At 40.5% G+C, this 21,413-nt stretch overlaps 1 protein-coding gene across 1 annotated transcript in view; it reads left to right on the top strand.

Annotated features, from left to right (window-relative positions):
- The window catches only part of atp6v1c2 (ATPase H+ transporting V1 subunit C2), a 38,731-nt gene that overhangs the window by 7,445 nt on the left and 9,873 nt on the right, over nucleotides 1–21,413 (top strand). The window contains exons 2-9 of the mRNA XM_082143565.1: nucleotides 5,537–5,604; nucleotides 14,690–14,775; nucleotides 15,204–15,266; nucleotides 15,765–15,877; nucleotides 15,986–16,077; nucleotides 19,426–19,524; nucleotides 19,609–19,692; nucleotides 19,894–19,986. Coding sequence (XP_081999691.1) covers nucleotides 5,537–5,604; nucleotides 14,690–14,775; nucleotides 15,204–15,266; nucleotides 15,765–15,877; nucleotides 15,986–16,077; nucleotides 19,426–19,524; nucleotides 19,609–19,692; nucleotides 19,894–19,986 — 698 coding nt within the window. The remainder of the gene's footprint in view (nucleotides 1–5,536; nucleotides 5,605–14,689; nucleotides 14,776–15,203; nucleotides 15,267–15,764; nucleotides 15,878–15,985; nucleotides 16,078–19,425; nucleotides 19,525–19,608; nucleotides 19,693–19,893; nucleotides 19,987–21,413) is intronic.

Consider the following 21,413-nt stretch of genomic DNA (forward strand, 5'->3'; position numbering starts at 1 on the left):
GGGCTGTTCCTCCCAATCACGAACCTCCAGGTGTCACTGTCGCTGCCCACGTGGGCGTTGAAGTCCCCCAGTAGAATCCTCAATCAGAGACACAGTCAGAGTACTTTCCAGCACCCCTCCCAGAGACCCCAAGAGGGCCGGGTACTCTGCACTGCCGTTCGGCCCGTAGGCGCAGGGAAGTGACCCTCTCGTTCACCGGGGTGATCTCCAACACATGGCGGCTGAGCTGGGGGCTATAAGCAAACCCACACCAGCCCACCACCTCTCACCATGGGCAACTCCAGAGTGGTAAAGAGTCCATCCTCTCTCAAGGAGTGTGGTTCCAGAGCCCAAGCTGGAGGTGATCCCGACTATCTCTAGTCGGTACCTCTCAACCTCACGCACAATCTCAGGCTCGTTCCCCGCCAGCGAAGTGACATTCCACGTCCCTAGAGCTAGTTTCCGTGTCCAGGGATCGGGTTGTCGAGGCCCCATAGCACCGGCCCCTTACGGTCCCTCCTGCAGGTGGTGAGCCCACGGGAGGACGGTCCCACGTCGCTCCTTCGGGCTGAGCCCGGCCGGACCCCATGGAGGGAGGCCCGACCACTAGGCACTCGTATATGAGCCCCAACCCCTGGCCTGGCTCCAGGGTGGGGCCCCGGCTGCACCATGCCGGACGACGTCACGGCCCTCGCTTTTAAATCCATCATAAAGGGTTTTTGAACCGCTCTTAGTCTGACCCGTCACCTAGGACCTGTTTGCCTTGGGAGACCCTACCAGGGGCATATAGTCCCGGACAACATAGCTCCTAGGGTCGTTCAGTATGGTGTATGATGTTCCCACAAATGAATATCTCGTGGCAACAATATATTATCACGTTCCCACAAGTTTATATGTTGTGGCCACGACAAAACTAAGTGAACCGAACATGTCCCCTCCCGGTCACTGTAGTTTGGGTACTCAAACCCCTCCACCACGGTAAGGTGGCAGTTCAAGGAGGGGCAATATCACTAATCAAGCATGTAATTAGTCCCTAGTAAAGTATACTTGAAGTTAGTCCAATTTAGTACACAAAAGTACACTAAATACACTTAAAATGATGCTTTACTACAATTTAATTACAACTAAAATACTTAGTACAAACTTAGTTGTTTCAAAATAGCACACTTTAAGTTAACTAATCATTGACACACTTAAAGTATACTAAATTAGTCTGGCAGCAAAATACTTAGCATATTTTTTACCTGTCTGTCAAAGAGCGTTCCATTTTTAAAATATCAATTTAACAACTTTAAATGATTTTAAATGGGTCTTATTATGCTTTTTTACATGTTTTCAAATGCCTCCATTGTAGTCAACTCCAACTAACGCGTCACAGTATTCCTCATTTAAATAATTCCCACCCAAGTAATTGGCTGCGTTCCAGTACACTTTTAGACACGCACTTGCGAACTTCCCTAAGCACTTCCCCTTGGGGGAATCCCTGCCGCCATTTTTAAGTGCGTTCCACTTCGTGAAGTGGACGAGGGAAGTTTATGGACAGACCCTCGTTCCTTCGATTTTTTTGACAGAGGGAGCGAGTCTACTTCATATGTCCCACAATGCAGTATGATTGTGACGTCACCACAGATCTCATCTAATCACCACTAGAGTTCTCAACGGGCCTGAAAATTACAACCCAACCCGACCCGGCCCTTGGCTTTTAAAGCCCGGACTCGATGTAACCCGACACATCAACATGAATTATATGCCCGAACCCGGCCCGCGGCGGAATTTTTTTTTCTCATACACGTATTATCATGACCAGCAGACGGGAATTCAAATCAACCTTTAATGTTCACGCCTTTTAACAATACAAACAACTGAAACAATAACTGAAACAATAAACTTTAAATATATAAATAGGCTGTAGTAGTGACGGTGAATTCACCTGCGGCAAGTTTACTTTCCACCAACATCTTCTTCTCCAGGCTAAAGGCGTGCACCACGCAGCGGCGTCAAGTCTGCCCCCGCCCGTCTCCATGATGCACGTTGCACGCAGCAGCCAGACTTTCTTTAAGGTGAACAGCAGCGATGATTAATAAATGTTTGTTTGTTTTATCACTGAGCGGAAAAGATTAAGCCCGAGGTCCGACCCAACCCAAGTCATTAGCTTATATTTTCGACCCGAACCCGGCCCGAACCCGCGGGTCCCGTCGGGTTTGTCGGGCCGACCCGACCCGTTGAGAACTCTAATCACCACCACAACAAACAACTCTATGATATATTAATTATAATTTTTTTTATTTAAAACAACCCAAACACATCTATATACATTTGGATGCTGCATTAAACAAAGTCTTAAACAAAAACAAAAGGGAAAAAACATTTAAATAATAAATCAACTCCATAGCTGATTCCAAGTGATCAAGGGCTTAGGACGTTCCAATGGGCTTTATGCACAGCTGCACTACTTCCTGAACTTCAGCCAGCTCTTTGTTTCCTGTCTACCATTATTGGACAAACTGATTAATCCAGGGGCATGTTCAAGTTCAAAACGGTGCGCAACGTTTTGCTACGGTTTCCGGGTTGAACGTCATGTTTCCTGGAAACGGCGTGCACCGGTGTGCAATGGGGTTTGAGATACGTTTTCTCTTGTTTGGTGGGTGTGTCAGAACTGCAGTCCAATCAGCAGCAACATGTATATAAAACACGGGGTATTAAAGTGAACTTGCACAATGGGTTCAAGGAAAGTAATTTACAAATGTGTTCGATGCAGCTCGGTATACGCAACAACTGAGGATATTAGAAGACATGTTTGTCGTAAGTTTTATTGTAAAAATATAGGATATCAACATAATGATGTAGTTGTTTATATTTTTAGCTTCATTGCAAGTGTATGACATTTGGTATAAAAATAAACAATGGTAATTAAGTGCTTTTCCTAAAAATGAGAAAGAAAATACAGGGTATTAAAACAGTATGACCTACAAATAAAGTCAGTATGTGAGGCTAAATAGATGTATTTTAGTCTGAATTAGGTAAGATGTGTGCTTCCATTTCAGTTTCAGCAATCCCTTCACTCGATTGGGATGTTCTCTTTTGTTCTGGGCGGCAAGTGCAGTAACTGTAACATCGAGCATATTTTGTAGTATTAAACACATATTTATACCGACTTCATCAGGCTCAGAAAATTCTTCACAAAGAACACAAAGAATGAGCCTTCTCAGCTGCCATAGTTGCAACTCTTGCGTCATCAGAACAGTGTGTTCAACGCATCACCGTTTCTGTTTAAAAAACGTTGTGCAACGTTTTGCCGGGGCTGAACGCAGCCCAGGTGTGCCTGACCTCAGTAACAATAATCAGACACACCTGGATTAATCAGTTTGTCCAATAATGGCAGACAGGAAACAAAGAGCTGGCTGAAGTTCAGGAAGTAGTGCAGCTGTGCATAAAGCCCATTGCAGTTTCCGCCAGTAGTGGGCACTCGTGCAACGTAAGCAATGACGTACATCCGAGTGAATGAGACGGAGGGAAGTTAGCGAGTGAAGGGCATGACAATTTTGGACTGGAACACAGCCCTAGTATTTACAGCACCTCAGTATCAGGTGGTATTATATATATATATATAAGGGGTGTTGCTTTTCCGACACATGCTTAAATTGGTAGACCAATCACAACAGACTGGGACCGGTTGACCAATCAGCGCAGACTGCACTTTTCAGAAGACGGGTTTTTAAAGAAGCCGAGACTAAGATGGCGTCCCAAATCGCATACTCTCTGGGTAGGCACTTATTTTGAATAAGTAATTACTTCGCGACTACTAAAAAAAGTATGTTCTATCACGTCACTGCCATTCACAAATCATCTCCCACAGTCTCATGGTATAGTAAAGTGTCCATTGTATGCGCATTACTCTATTATGAGTACTGTGAGTTCGGACATACTGTTTTTCGCCTACTATATAGTAGGGAAGTAAGCGATTTCGGATGCAGCCTAAAACAGAGCGTTCAGACAGACGTTGAAAACAGGTAAAAATTTGTTTTTTGAACATTGAATGATATAAAATTATTCTAGTAGACCCCATAACAAATTTATGAACCCCTAAGTTAGCATTATAGGACGCCTTTGTATTATTTCACCTTAAAAGTTCACACCAAAATTACAAATCTTTCATCATTTCCTCACCCTCATGTCATTCCAAACCTGTATGACTTCGGTTCTTCTGTGGAACACAAAATAAGGAATTTTGTAGAGCCCGTGTATTTTTGGTGCCTAGTGACTTCTGTTGTATGAACAAAAATCACTGACTGAGACATTTCTCAGAATATCTTCTCTTATTAATACAAATATAATATGAGGGTGAGCAAACAATGACAGCATTTTATTTTTAGGTTGAAGTATCAATTTGAATGGTGAAGTGTGTAATTTCTGTTTCACTCTTTAATTTAGAAAATATTGATTGTTTCCAAGCAGGTTTCCCAAACACTTAGACTGGACAACAGTGTCTCCCATTCTTAGGATTTTAAAAGGCATAATCTCCTCAAACTCAATACTGATGAGCCAGAATCTGTCAGGCTGCTCAAACTATGTTATCAAGGCTCCAAAGCACCAAAGAGTGTTACACTTTTTAGGAACTGCAGGAGAAAGAAGTTTATCGTAAATAATACACACTTGTGTAAAAAATGTAGGCTATATAACTTTCTTTCTTCAGTCAAAGAGAAATTAAGGTTTTAGAGGAAAACATTTCAGGATTTTTCTCCATTTAATGCAAGTAAATGGGGCTCACTTCACTGTAGTCATTTTTTTCATGGACCAAAACCCACATTTAGGCAGCTTTAAAGAGCTCCACACAACTCCAACCGACGATCATCTCTAGGGAAACGATCAGTCATTTACAAAATTATTTTTCTTCTCTGAAAATATCTGATTGTTTTGCTAGAGAAGACCCTTATTTGTTTGGTTGGGGACCTGTGAAGCCATTTGAAGCTGTCTAAATATGGATTTTGGACTGTCGCAAATAGACTATAGCTGAAAAAAAAATAAAAAAAAATAAGTAATATACATCCTGGATGGCCTGGAGCAAATAATCAGGAAATGTTAGTTTTTGGTTGAATTAATCCGTTAACAGAAGCTGATAGAATATGATAATGGAAAGCACAAGTTCTGCTTACCAATAATTGCAACACGACTCTAGATAATGACCAGTTTGTTCCATATGAATTTACGGAAACAAAAAGAGCTTACGGGTGTGTCAGCTGCTATCTGTCAGTCTATGAATCATTACAGGTGTTAGATTCCCTGCTTCAGTGAAATGTGTCTTTCAGAAGTACGCTTCTCAAAATCAGTTTCAGAATGGTAATTTCAGCTTCAGATTGTAAAAGTATATATGGGCTAAATGTTTGACCTCTTAAAGGTTTAAGTCATAAACATTTCTGGGGGACCATGCAGTTAAATGGGCCCTCAGGGTTAAAAGCCTCAACATATGAGAGGCAGATAAACCAAATACTTTATGGTTAAATTGTCTATAATTCCGTTGGTGTAGGTTGTGTAACTCATTGTTATGATGATTATGAAGGTAGGAACACTGGATGTGCTGCTGGGAGTTTCTGATGACCTGTCCCGACTGGACACCTATACAGAGGGGTAAGTACTGTTGCTTTAAAAATATATTTATCTCAGTATGAATGCATCGTGTTCTTTACTGAACTATCACATTCTTCTTTATTATAATGCATTCCAAGTATAATAATAGGATTATCTTTGACTCAACTAGCATAGGTTTCTAGTTTACAACTAGTAACTTACTGTAAATTTACAGTAATATTTAACTTTTGATTTAATTAATGAAAAATTTAGTTAATGTGTTTGCCATCACCAAATGTCATTTTACCTTGTAAAGCCTGATATATTAAATATATATAAAAAATATATTTTATTTAAATGGAACAGTTTATTGAACCTTTAAATAAAACATATTTAAAAAAAATATTTTTTTTAAACTACATGTTTTTTTTAAAGTATCACATTTGAGCCTTTATAGCTCATATAGAACAGTGGTTCCCAAACTCGCAGGGGTCGCGAGATGATTTCTTTAAAAAAAAGTGGAAAAAATATATAGGCCCTATATATTTTTGTTGCAATTAATTTAACCCTTTCGCACGTACGATCACACCGGGTAGATTTTCTGTTTGTCGAGTAAATCTCAAAAGGCTATCCGCCACACTGGCGGGTTGAATGTTCATACCAAAATATGAAATTTTCAGCGCGCACGGCACGCGCTCTTCTGCCTCTAGAGAGAGAGAGAGAGAGAGAGAGAGAGAGAGAGAGAGAGAGAGAGCGATAGCCCCGGCCGCGCGCGCGCACTCACTATTCAGAGCGGCCCAGCGTCAAGCTTCCCCATACTTTTTGACAAGCGCCCTTGACAGGACGGCCAGAGCTTCTTTGCAGCTCAAGTCGGTGGCGGTGTGTACACAGTTAACGCTCTATCTGTTGACGGCGCTGAGGAAAAAGCTCCCGCCACTGTAAGAAGCGGTCGCCGCCCATTTGTGTCCTGCAGGCAGTGGAAGGCTGCGCACCCATCTAAGCCGTGCAGAACGTCTTCAGCACTCGCGGATCGTGCATACTCCGCCGCTGGCCAGGCTGCTTCTGCTTTACACACCATAGCCGTTCTTTTCTCGAGAAAATGAGTTTTCCCATAGCGTTCGCAACGCAATACTCGTTCCCTTATCTCTCAGGGAACCGAGGTTACGTTCTGGCTTCCCTTCCACATGAGTCAGGTAACAAAACTGACAAAAAACAAACAAAAACATTTCACCCCAATGATAGTAATATTTAATATATTTCTCACATTTTTTTATTATGCATTTCAAATTTTGCTCTGGACATTTTTTTTACGTTTGTATTCAACATAATAGGCCTACCTTCAAGGGCGCCACCATCAATTTTGGGCCCTATGAAAGAATATGAGGTTGGGCCCCCTACCGCACCCATTCCATTAATAAAATCGATTTCTGGGGCCCCCAAAAGTGCCTGGGCCCTTAGAATCCCCCAAAAGTGCCTGGGCCCTTAGAATCGTCCTAACTTTCCCCCCCTTAGTGGCACCCCTGCCTACCTTATAGGCTTACCTTTCCTGAAATGGATGTATATGTGACAAAAAAAAAGGCTGTTTATTATTTTGGTCGGTTAAAAATATGCTTGGCTGGTGGATTTTTTCATCTACCAGTCCCCGTGGCAGGTGAGCCAAAAAGTTAATCTCGGACCCTGGGGTGGGGGAGGTGCGGGGTCGCGGGGCAGCAACGCATTTATCATGGGGGTTGCGGGCTAAAAAGTTTGGGAACCCCTGATATAGAATATAGTGAGAATATGGAGCTCAAACTCGAGGGGGGAAAAAACACCTCAAAATTATTTAGATTCCCAAACTTAGCAAATATATGCAATTTGATGTAGTTCTGGATATTTATATGGCCAAAAAGTAAGATGAAATTCTGATAATGTAAAACAATGACATCTTTATACCAGTATAAGAGACTACTTGCATAAAATGCATATAAATATCAGTCGTCACTCTATATCTGTTATGGTGCAGCCGAGGCAAGGAAGTAGAAGGGAGAGGTGGATCCAGTTGCAGCACTAAAAACCTAATTGCCAAGCAAACATCAAAGACAATACATGACAAAGGGTAGAGCAAAACTGAGACCTAAAATACACAGGCTAAAAGAAGAACCAAACAAGACAATCGTAATCGATTAACCAATGAGTGGCCATAGAACTAACATGGTGTGGTTTAATTCCAGGCTGTATGTATCACAAGTAAGAATTTCATATTGATATAATTCAGAAGATTTCATGCAGTTTATTCTACTTAAAGATCAGGGTCCATTACACCGACATTTGGAGGGAGGAGGAGTTGAAGCTGGCCATAGGGTCTGTGCAGAGGACTAGTCTTGTTCTTGTAGCCATAATGGTTTGCTCCAAACCAAATTTAGTGTGGCATCATCTAGGCTTGGTCAACTCACAGAACTGGGCAGAGTATAACAACAAGGGATGACCTTCTCGGGCAAGATCAATGAAGGCTGCTGCTAGATCCATGTTAGTGGTCCTGTATTCTATTACGGTGTAGCCGAGGCAAGGAAGGAGAAGTGAGAGAGGTGGATCCAGTTGCAACTGCACTCTTAAACTTTTATCAAACAAACTAAACAAGCATGGTATTCCGTAACACGGCAAGGCAGAAACATAATAGCTAAGCAAATAGCAGACAAAACAGGACAAAGGGTAGAACAAAACTGAGGGCTTAAATACACAGGCTAAAATAAGACACCAAACAAGGCACAGATAAACATAATCAATGTTCATCTGTGCAATGAGTAGCCATAATAACAAAGGAAATAATCAGGGTCATTCTTCAATTACGGTGGCAAATGGTTTTCCCCTAATCATAAAATATTTGCATATTTCTAGGGTGAAAACAATTTATGCACTGTTAAAAGTGTTTTTTTTAAATGCATATTTACTCGAGTTTGAGAGATTTAATTTGTAACAAAATCTCTGTAGCCGCCACAAATCTGCTATCGTGGGATGTAATTGCAAAAATATAATAATTTTAAAACAAATAAAATGGTTATATTGTAATTTAGATTTAATTGAACAAAACCGATTTATTAAAGTGCCCCTATTATGCTATTTAAAGGTTCCCTAATTTTGTTTTGGAGGTCTCCTACAACAGGTTTACATGCATCAAAAGTAAAAAAACACTTTAATTTTCTCTTAATATACATTGAACATCACCACATTTTTCAATGATTCTCAAACATGAATGATGATTCCTGTCCTTGAACTTACTCTGCTCTGATTGGCCAGATGTCCCAGTCTGTTATATTAGGTCTGTTGCTTACATCGTGTGTTTCGGAAGCTAAACATCCATTAACATAACTGAACTTCAGTTCCGTCCGGAGGCTTCCTAAAGCTCAGCTGACACATTGTAAAGACAGTAATGATGACTTTGATTTTACCATATCAATCCCAGCGTGAGTCCGATGATGAAACATTGAACAAACTAGTTATTCAACCCAAACCTCCATCGCAAGGACAACTTGAGCAGGACGTTTCTCAGTGATACGCTACTCAGTTTGATGTACATTATGAGATGTTTCAACTGTAATTCCTCAACATCAGCATTGACAAGAGTATGTCCATCATCAAACCAATGTGTGTATTATTGCGGTGCACATATGGGAACTGTCAATAATGGTGCATACGTTAGCCCAGCACTAACGTGAACGGCTGATAACATAAACGATAACATAAACAAATCTTGCTCCATCCTTTATCATTACTAGTAGTAAGAACGACAGACATTCTGTATGTAATTAGTTAATAGTGGCCCACAGTTGCTTAGCAGAAGTATTTTAAGTAAGACAAAGACAGTAATAACGTGAGTTAGCTGATTGGCCGGAAACTTACACAATATAAAACACAAAACTACTTATTTTGAACACCCAGTAGAAAATATACATCCATATTTAATCATACTTACAGGTTGTGATTCTGAGAAGCAAGCTGGTCCAAATAAACTGGGTACTGACCCATCTTTCAAGAGCAAGCATTTTGCGAATCTTGTGTTCCGAGATTTGAGAAGCACAAGCAGTCGTCAGTAAAATGACGTGTTGTGGGCAGGTCAAGTTGTTCGCTGGCGGACATCGCACAACATAGACGGGCATTATACAAATATATCTTCTAGTGACTTAGAACCGTCACTGTCACACTCACACACCATTTTGGACTTTGTTTTCAGTTTGCACTGTTTCCCTCATTTGTTGTCATGGTTATTAAAGGGATAGTTCACCCAAAAATGAAAATTAGGGCATGATTTACTCACCCTCAAGTCATCCTTGGTGTATATGACATTCTTCTTTCGTCGTAAATCGATGCGTACGGCCGTCTGTGTCACAGATCACCCTAGCCACTATCCTCTTCACTTCATTTCCCAGCACTCTCCTCGGTTCCCACCTGCACATCATTCCCAAACAATCACACCAATCCCTTTACCTCACTATAAAGACACACGCCTCATCACAGTTCCTTGTCCGACCTTGATTGTTCATATTCGTGTATGTTATGTGGACTCATCTCCCTGTCTCCTGTCCCGTCTCCTGTCTCCAGCGATCTCCCTGTCTCCAGCACCTTCCTCTATCACCCTTTGGACTCCACTACCCTGCTCATCTCATCACATCCTTTGTTTATCAATTGTCCATATAGCGTAACAGTCTGCCTGAAGTGAGTTATTTTAGTCGATAAATTAAATATGGATAATTTTTTTGCACAAATGCATTGCTTCTCATCAGAAGGCCTTTATTAACCCCCCAGAGCATTGTGGAGCACTTTTATCATGAATGGAAGCACTTTGATGGACTTAAAAAAAGATACAGCCGATCACTGCCATTATAAAGCTTGGAAGAGCCAGGACATATAACTCCAATTGTATTCGTCTGAAAGAGAATGTCATGTACACCTAGGATGGCTTGAGGGTGAGTAAATCATGGGCTTATTTAAATTTTTTGGTGAACTATCGCTTTAATTCATTTTTTCATTTGGTTCAGCTGTGTTCACCTTATTACCACCAGTACTTAAGTTCTCGGTTTCTGTTCAGTTTGTCTTGCTTCGTTAATGGTATATATAGTTGCTTTCGGTGTTCCTGTTGCCTGAGACTTATATTAAAATTCTCTTGTTCCTTCATCATCTTCGTGTTTGTGTTTTCCTACGTACCGTGACAGAAGGCAGGACAAAGAAAATATTTGTGGCGTGTTTTTGAAACGTTTATTTTTATCGTTTGTGTTTCTGTTCCTGATCACCATTCATACTGGCAGTAGTACAGCTGTTGTGCTTTGACCAAAAGGACAGCTCACTCAAAGTACATTATTATTAAGGAATTATTGTTCCATGTTGTTCCAACCCAGTAAGACTTTCTTTCATCTTCGGAACACAAATTAAGATATTTTTTATGAAATCTGAGAGCTGGCTCACTGAATCACATAGGCTGCTAGGTAATCGATATCTGCCATCCCAGAAAAGTTAGTAAAGACATCATTTCAATCTGATTGAAAAGTTTTATTCTACAGGATGTCCCGGAGACGTATGTGTCGCGTTCTTTACAGTCTGCCTGGAAACAAAGATGCCGTGACACCACACCCCCTCAGGGATAAAGAAAGCCGTCGTATTTACAACTATGACAATGAGCATTTATCAGGATCAACTAAACGCTGGATTTTCCAAAGTATGTGAAGTTTGTAAAGTTCACGGCATAGACTCTTTAAAATACGTCCAAGAGTTTTACACACCAGTCTGTTATTTTAGGGACATCGGCATTACATTTTCACCCCCCTAAACATGACGTGAACAAAACGAACTGTGATTGGTTGCTTTACATGTCAGTCAGACGGCCTCCGGGCGGTCCTTAGCCAATGAAAGCTGCGATGGAGTCCAGACCTTCTGCTGTCAGTCTGAAGATCTGGCTACGCAAGACTAGTGCTAATTGTGTTCGTGTTACCGTCTTTCATGGTAAAACCACATACTCCATTTTAACTCCACAGATAATATACAACTAGAAATGTTAAATTTGTATTAAAAGTATACCAAGATCCAGGTATACAAGGCTTGCATGGTGAGCATGTTTCTCTATGGCAGTGTTTCTTGGACCCTCCATGCTCGGCAAGAAAGACATAATGCTTTACATACAGGTATGCATCGCCTCCGTCACATCCTGGACATTACCTGGCAGGAGAAGACCCTCAACTACACCATCCTTGAGAGAGCAGGAATTTCTTCCATGTTCACCTTTCTCAAGCAGAGACTCATGCGATTGTTGGGTCATGTTGTCCAAATGGAAGATGGGCGCATTACGAAGGATGTCCTGTATGGTGAGCTGTCACAAGGAACGTGACCAACAGGCAGACCCCACCTAAGGTACAAAGATGTTTGTAAAAGAGATCTTATGGCCCTTGGAATCAACCCGGACTCTTGGGAAGCTACACAGCAAAATCCCCAGAGTGAAATGAACTCTGCTCAGAGTACATATGGTCCCACTCTGAAGAGTGTTAAAGTAACTATTAATAATTTAATAATTAATTAAGTGATGATTGAGCATTAGTGATGAACACCTGCTGTTAACAAGCAGAATAACTGAAGGTAAGATAAACAACAAGAACTACAACTGACTGAAGACACAGCCTTAGATGAAATCAACTGAAGATAAAGACATGAACTCTCTCAAGATCTCAGCAGATCTTGCAGCTTCACTTATTACAAATCAATTTATCAATATATATATATATATAAATCTTTTTTTTTTTTTTTTGAGAATTAACAGAGGTTTAGAAATTAATGTTTTCTAGAAAATGTTTGGTCACCATTATACACCATTACACTGGTGACCAGTGTTTCCTTTAGTTGGTCAGTTTGAGGAGAAACCTCAAACTGTTTGGCTTTTTATGTGAGTTTGTGGTATTTGTAACAGTGTTTATCAAAACACATAATTTATGGCAAAAGGAACCAGAAACGAAGATGATCATGTGATAATAGTTTTCAGCATCATAAAGTAAAATACATCACTAATCTTATCCCTAACCAAAAGTGGTTATTTCTAATTAATAGATTATATTCACCAATATAATAAATTAAATAGTGTTGATATGGCAACTAGTACATGCACTTAGTTTTGTCATGCTAGCATGTGTGGAAGTATTTAAAACAAGGGTGTTACAACTAGCCCCGCGTTAGGTTGTGCCCCGCTCTCCTCTACTCTGAGCAGAGTTATTTTAACTCTGGGGATTTTGCTGTGTACTGCCTCAGATAGACCTAAGTGGAGACAGGCTGCATTGAAAGGCCTCTCCAACTTTGAGGAGACATTCAATCAGAGGTCTGAGGAAAAGCGCTACAGAGGAAGGCCAGGAGCCAAGCTATCCAACCTGCCTCAGAGTTCATCTGCAGGTTTTACAGCAGAGACTGCCAGAGACCGAGCGTCACAACCGACACTGCACTGGTGATCCTCATCAGGCCTGATCCATGGCCTCCTGAGACTGGAGGATGCCTATATAGGGTTTATAACCTTTTTAATAGAATATAGGCCTTGTTCTGTTAGCGCCATGTATTTAATGCAAAAACAAATTCAATTTAATGAATGGTTTTTATTTGCTGATTAACTAAATAATTGTCAATAATGAACTCTTGTACAAATCATCTAGTCAACATGGAGGAAACTCTCATTCTGTGTGCTTTGCTTCATATTTTTGCTTCACAGCCAACACAAGCAATGTCTGAAGTCTAACAAAGTTAACACTATTCAAATAATTTGCTTAAAGAAGCTTACTCAAAAGTGATAATACACAACTGTTAGTTTGTGGGTTTTGTGGGCCCCCCTTCGTCACATTATCATATCTTGTTCCTGCATCACGAATAAAGACTGTCTTACCAGATCAGACAGTTGTGTTCTATAGCACGTGTACCTCTGAGTGTTTGTGGGGAAATACTCAAGCTGCTGTAATACAATTATCACTGAGTCACCCAATCCAGTCGATTCCAGTTTCAGGTGCCAGCTGACATGAATCTTCCTGTCTCAGCTGCAATGTTTATGTGTTGTGGAAACTGCCCTCTCTTTTTCTCCTTTCTCTCTTACAGTCTACGGTATCCATTCAAATGACTTCCAGACAAGGTTAAACTGGGTTCAGGTGCTGGGTTGATTTTTTTTGGTCATAGTTGTAAGTGTGAATAGTGGCATGATTTCAATGCTTCATTATTATCCTGACTGAGAGACATTTTTTTTGCCATTGCAAGATGAATGGAAATTCAATGCAAAAGGTTACAAACCGTATTGTTACATGTCCTCGTTATCATTTATGCTATATTTTTAATCAGATTTTTTTTTAAAGTACACTTTATAATACTTTTAAAACATAGTACTTATTTCATATTCTTTAAAATGAATATACTTAAGTGCAAACTGAATGTAATGTTTGCATTCAGTAAATATTTATGTTGAAAATATTATAGTTTAATTTGAATACATTTTATTGAATTAAATGCAATAAGTTGAATTTAGATCATTTTTAAGAAGCACTTAAGTACATATTTATATACTGTATAATTTCATAATTACTTGTCTGTGAAATATGGTTAAAGTGTACTGCTGAATGTACAGACAAGCATTTAATTTATAAATTAATTTACAAATATATAGTTTAAAATTTACTTTAATGTGGTGAAGTTGCAATTTAGTACATTAAAAATGCTTAGTTAATCACTTTAAATGTAATATTGAATAGTAAACTACAGTTAAAAAATAATCAAGTTTAAAGCATGACAAGAGATTACTAAAACATAATTATTTAAAATGTACTTCAAGTAAAAACTTTTTGACATTTTAATTTGTGAATTTTTAAAAAGAGTAAGTGTGTTAAGAACATTCACTTAAGTGGCCTTTTATTTAGTTAAAATTATATTATCAGAAAGTTCTGTTACAAAATATACTTTTAAGAACTGAAGTACACTACACGTGCACTTTCAATACAATTAAGCACACTTCACACATCACAACAGTTTATAAATTAACAATATTGATAAATGCTGTAAAACATGCTAATTCATGATACCTTGTGCCTTAACTAATGTTAAAGTATAGACCCTTATTACAAAGTGTAACCAACAATTCACTCTTAATTTCTCTTGCACCATAACACAGTGTGATGCGTCAGACGTCTCAATGTTTGGGTGAGGTGATGGAAGAATTCAGTGGAAAACTCCTGGAGAGCATGCTGGCCAGTGGAGGTGAGTGAATGCGGAGAACACAGGCTCTGTAACGGCTAAACCTGTTCCATAAGAAAGCAGAGAAGAGCTCATTAGCACAAGGCCACCCCCTCTGAGCCAGGCCATGTTCACCAGTAGATCAAGTTACATATTACATAAACATGGCCTGATGGAAGGGTTTCTATCTGCCTTGCAATATTATACATTTTTCTGGACAGTTAATAAAAATTATCTGTAGTACTTCACTGTTAAAAAACTGAAAATAATTATATTTTTTGCATGGGCTTTTTTGAGTTTTACTTATATTCCAAAAGTTGAGATAACCTTTTTATTTATTTTGTGAATTCAAAAACATTGGACAAATCTATTGGGTAAACAAATTTTAAAGTTTATTTGACTAAAATAAAAAAATATATATTTTTACAGTTTTTTTTCTATATTCTCACCAGAGCACAAGACTAACCAGAAAAGTCGACGGTCACCATTGAAATCGTACTGCCAGACCGTACAAGGTACGCTAACATTTGCGAGTTAACTTTCTGTGCTAATATTATATACTTAATATTAGTATACTAACCTTGTCTGTGTAAAGTTATAAGCATATCTTTCAGCCCTTGCGAAAGAAGTTTGCTTAATTATATTGAATATGTACTTGTATAGTCATAAAAGTATATTTTTGTTTAAAGTCCTTGCAGATAATATAATAATAATGAAATAAAAGGCAACTTATGTGTGCTGAAAGACAGTGCATGAAGATTTGACCAGTTCATAGCTACACTGTGTAGATTAATGACCAGTTGTGTGTAAATGTTATTCAACAAAAATGATTAAAGGGACATATTCGGTATAGTAAGCCAAAAATCACTTTGTCTGCCTGCTTGTTGTAATTATGCTGCTGATTTGCTTACACATTGCTAGAGTGTGTAGTATGAAACAGGCCTTCGTTTCAGATGCATTTATACAAGAATATTCCTTTAATATATTTTGTGGTTTACTGCTTTCTGATTCAGTGTTTCCTGATGTTTCAATGGACCTGGCAACATATGTGACCAGATTTCAGTGGGACAGAGCCAAATACCCCACTGCACAGCCTATAAAGACCCTAACTGAGATCATCTCCAAAGTATACACCTTATATAAAGCATTTTATAAAAAAGAACAACTATTTGTTTCTATATTTATGTCCTATCGGATAAATGTTTGTCTGTGTGGGTGGTTGTGTGTGTGTTAGCAAGTTTCGCAGGTGGACACTGAGTTGAAATCACGCAGGGCTGCTTACAGTCACCTTAAAGCCAGCATTCAAAGCTTTGAGCGGAAAAATGAGTGAGTTTTCATATCTAGAAATAGGGCATTTTATATGGGGACATACATAATATTGTTTAATAATGTCTATTATTATGACCTTTTTTTGCATCGTTTTCATGATTCATTACGTTTATTTGAACTAAAAGGACATTGTGATGGGAAAAATGAGATTGGAGGAATATATCTCGGGTTACGTATTTTGTGTTGAAGCTGTAGGAGCGCTTCTGTGTGAGCCGCAAAGGCTTATTAATTTCACTTTTGCTTTGAAAGGGCCTTTGCATTTTCCAATAATAAAAAACATATATTTTTTTTTTAAACAAGCAAGCCCAGTCCAGATTAGGAAAAGTAACACAAAAGTAACATAATACATTAAAACATTTCCATAAAAAGTAACTAAATAATGCAATTAGTTACTTATTAGGGAGTAACACAATATTGTAATGCCTTACTTTTAAAAGTATCTTCCCCAACACTGGTCATGAAGTAGCATAGTGAGCCAATAAGTCCATAAAGACAGCAAAAATGTGTGTCGACAAATTCTAATTGTTTAACTGAGACGAGACAACGCAATGCCGAATCTCGTTCCCTTCTCGGGGAACTGGGTTACATACGTAACCTGAGACATTCCCTTCGAAGTCGAACTTCGATGCTGCGCCATGGTGTTGGCGCTATGGGAACTAAAATACAAATGTTACCACGCCCAAATTAACAGAGACTTCCTACAATGCTGTGTATAAGCACAGACGATTGTTAAGCTCAGACTGGACTTGGGTCAACCCTGAATGATTAAAGATCCTGGGGTTAAATCTGCATCCAAACTGAAGAACCTGATGAATGTGTGCGGAGAGGACCAGCCTGCCCTAGCACAAACATCCTGTAAAGGTGCACCCCAACAAGAGCTTTCAAGGACGCTATACTCCTAGTGGAATGGGCGCTAACCCCTAGAGGTGAAGCCATTACGCATGCCTCATAGGAGAGGGTGATGGCTTCAGTAATCCAGTGGGGGAGGGAACTTGCTACCGGCAGATATGCCTCAACTGGCTGGCAACGCACAAGAACAGAGACACCATGGTGTCCCTCCCAACCAAAGGCATGTGGATAGCGGGAATAGTGGCCACACATAAATTTAAGGTAGCTGGAGCCAACCCTGTTGAGAGATGTTCGTGAAACTCCAGCACTGGACCAATCAGGCAGTTAACTATATTAACCTCATGTTGTTCACACAATGTTACAAAAAGTTGCCATTTCAAGGCATACAACTTCCTAGTAGAAAGAGCTCTAGAATTGAGGATTGTCTCAGTGACCTCAGCCAAAAGATCATAATCTATGAGCTGGTACTCCTCAGGGGCTAGACCCAAAGCTTCCAGATCTCCGGCTGGGGATTAAAAATATTGTCCCCTGCACTTGAGAGAGAAGATCTCTTCGGATCAGGATCTCCAAGAAGATGCCGTCCAGGAGAGACACTAGGTCCGCAAACCGTCCAGAACAGAGCAACTAGAAAGAGGTGAACTCAGTCCTGGCAGTCCTGGTAGACAGGATGTCTGCCCCCACGTTTATATGCCTCAGAATATAAACTACTCTTAGAGAAAGGAACTTTTCTTCTGGCCAGAGCAAGATCTGCTGCTACTACCTGAAAAGGGGGTGTGAACGAAGCCCGCCCTAGTAGACTGCCAAAGTGTTGTCTGTATGAACCAAAACACGGTAGTCCCTCAGCTTTGGAAGGAAGTGTTTCAGAGCTAGGAACACTGCCCTCATCTCAAGGCAGTTCATGTGCCAGGAGAGATGAGGGTCCCCCCATAGACCAGGGGCTGGTCGGCCATCGAGAACCGCACCCCAGCCCGCAACAGCAACATGGTCCTAGTGTCAGGCCCCTGTTGAGGCACCCAGGCTTCTTCCAAAGTTGAAGAGCCCGCGACACATGACTCTTAAGACTCTGCAAGGATGATTCAGAGGATGAAAACCTATGCTCTTGAGCCAGAACTGAAAATGTCTCGTGCAGCAGACCCAAATTAATAATGTTGGCTACTGCTGCCATGATACCTAACAGCCTCTGAATTTCTATAACAGAAAGCTCCTGACCTAGCTTGATGTCACTTACAGTGTTTAGAATCGAAACCACACGTGCAGGAGACAGATGTGGCTGCATTGTGGTTGAGTCCCACACTACCCCCAGAAAAGTAGTTCTCTGTTTGGGAGAAAGTACACTCTTTATACTGGGTGTCGCAGACTCCTCTGATTGAGCTAGTATCAGCTAAACATCTATACAGATGATTCACAGAGGAGCCAGAGCAGCATCCATGCACTAGATGAATATGCATGGGGACAAGGCTAGGCCTAAAAGAAGAACTCTATATTGGTATGCTTCACCCCTGAAAGCAAACCAGAGAAAGTTCCTGTATTCTGGCCGAATCTCAATGTGAAAGTAAGCATCCCTTTAGATCTATCATCAGGGTAAGCATCTTGAACCTGTATGCCAGAAGAGTATGGTTCAGGATCCTCAGATCAAAATTTGGATGCAGCCCCCCATTCTTTTTGGGCACTGCCTCTCTCTTTCTCTGGGAGGGGTACATATTCTATGGCCCCTTTCACCAGGAGAGAATGCAGCTCTTTTTTGAGACATTTTTCATTTTTCATCTGCCATCTGGCACACCTACATTGCTACCACACCTCAGAAACGGGATGGATGGGAAGCAAACTGAATCTTTTAACCTTTTTTTATAGTGTTCAGGACCCACTGATAGATGTTGGGCAGAAGTTGCACTGCTGCCGCAAAGTCTGACAGATAGCATCTGTCGGTTTGAGGTGAACTGGCAGGGACCGTCTGAACTAACTGAAGGGAGGGTTCACTCATGAGAGAAGATGGGGCGAATGGCCCATCAGACGCCTCCACCTCCTGAATCACCAAAGGTGGCGGGAAAAGTAGAGACACACCTTGAAAACCTGAAAAAAATCTGGCACACGATGTTGTCCTTGCAATGTGGTCTTTGAAGGTCAGCTAGTCATCAAAGATATTTACTGTACTGTATTTACTGTCTTGCCGAACAGGCCAGAGGGCAAGATCAGGGTGTCAAGGAGAAATGCCTTGTCTTTTCTTTTCTTTCCATAAGGTTGAGCCACAGATGCTGCTTTTGATCGCAAAACGTAACGTTTCTTAGGAGGTGGCAAAACACAAAATGCAAGGGCATTGACTTATAATTTTTCCTTCCATCTCATATTTTTATATGTCCTTTTTCAGTGTTCCGTACAATTCCCTACCTTAATGTCAAAGAGTAAAATAAGGTTCTTAGTTTTTAAATGGGATCTAGACATGTTTATTTGAGATTCAAAGAAAGTTTAATAACCATTGCTACTGCTATACCTAACCAGGGGAAGCTTGCAGACCCGTTCATTGACCAATATTGTGAAGAAGGAGGACTTGGTTTTGAATTCAGAGTACCTCACAACACTGCTAGTTGTTGTGCCCAGGTCAGTGTGAACTCTGAGAGTAGATAGCTCATGTATTACCCATCAAGAGTTTTTCTGAATGTATTTGTATATGTATCTCTATAGGACGGCATATGTACTATGGGAGAAGACATATGAGTCGATGTCTAAGTTTGTTGTTCCTCGTTCCAGCCGGTTGGTCCCATGCATGTTTGTGAAGAATTTATATTTAATGGAAAACCTGAAAATATAACTTTTTAATTGTTTTAATATATTAATTACGATGATTTGTATATTACAAATTGATGTCTGCCCCATAAATCTCTATAAGATGTTATTTAGCATTCATGAATGATTGAAAAAGTTATGAGAATTTATTGCTCAAGACTGGTACCCCTGTTGTTTTGACAGGAAGTTGGTTGAGGATGCAGATGCAGGGATTTTCACAGTAACACTTTTTAAGAGTGTCATCAGTGAATTCAAGGCCCATGCCAAAATTCACAAGTAAGCATACTTTCAAAGTGTTACTACACTCCCTTGTGAAAAATTTTGCATACTTCAAAAAAGAGTGCTTATTACCTAATAAAATAATTTAATGAATAGTGTTTTCTGGCACTTCACTGCATGACAATTACATTTAAATGAAAATGTATTACAGTTTTAGTGTCCTTAGGGCCAGATTTACTGACAGCTTGAGCCAGCGCAATCCTTCTTTTGGCGTTAAAAAACTACTGATAAATAAAATAAGCGCTGAAAAGACGTGTTATTTTTGCGGCTGACCTTATTGCATATATGCATTTGTAGGAGTTTCCTTTCAGGAATCAAAATTTATGGGAGGAGAATATTTAAATGAATCATGCAAGGTGATTTACTAAGGTTGCGCTAGTACATTTTCTGGCATTTGCACCATTATTTAATGACCAAAAAAGCATGTCTTAAACCAGACAGTTGTTCTCCTTTATAGGTTCACTCGACGCTGCGTAGCGATGACACAATGGGAACGCCCTCAGGGCGGTGCAGATTGTCTGAACCTGTATAGAATCACGCCAATTCATTGGCCTGATGACGCGGGCGCCTCCTCAGCGACGCTATGTCACTCATCCTTTAAATAGTGAATGCGCCATCTGCTCCTCAGATTTTCTTCTTCAGAAGAAGCGATTCTTCTAGCCCGTGAACTAGTTCACTTTTTGGATTCTGCATTTGGATTTTTGGATTTGGATTCTGTCTTGTGCTTCAGCGACCGCACTCAGTGGAACTTCGTTCTCCTCTCGGTGAAGCACTATGGATTTGCGTCGTTGCCAGCCTCCATGCTCTTGCTTCATTGCAAGCGACGACACGCACGGTAAGTGTGTGAAATGTCTTGGCATAGCACATGCTCGCGAGGCTATCTTTGGCCCTTCTAGCTGCAAGTCTTGTGAGAATTTTAGACTAAAAACTCTCCGCGCCAGGCTTGCCTGCTTTGATAAAGATATCCAGTCCGCTCTCCCCCACCGTTCTGCTGTTAATGACGAGGCCCACGCCCTTCATGAAGCCAAGGCCTGGGGATTGAACGTCGAGCTTGAGGCGTTAGAAAGTGAGCAGGCCTGCTATTCCCTCTCTCACTCTCTCTCGCCCGGGTGCGTGCGCCGTGCCGATTCTCCGGTGGAGTTTCTTCACGACTATTTATGCCCCAATCCAGAGGCACGCAACATCGTCTCCTTTGGACTGGAGGGTGTTTTATTCACAGCGGCGTCTGATTCTGAGGATTTCGGGTCCTGTGGCCTACACCGAGCTTGTGGATGTGTTAGCACATGCTACTGAGAAGCTTAGCATTGAATGGCCGGACGAGCCTCATGATTCTCAGTCCTCCAAGCTCGACAAACGTTTTTTTAGTGGTCAATCCTCTTAGCGACACTTGAGAAGAAAGCTGCCATTTTTCAGCAATCTTCACT

The sequence above is a fragment of the Leuciscus leuciscus genome, assembly GCF_965113295.1.
Source record: "Leuciscus leuciscus genome assembly, chromosome: 17".
Taxonomy (NCBI): Eukaryota; Metazoa; Chordata; class Actinopteri; order Cypriniformes; family Leuciscidae; genus Leuciscus; species Leuciscus leuciscus.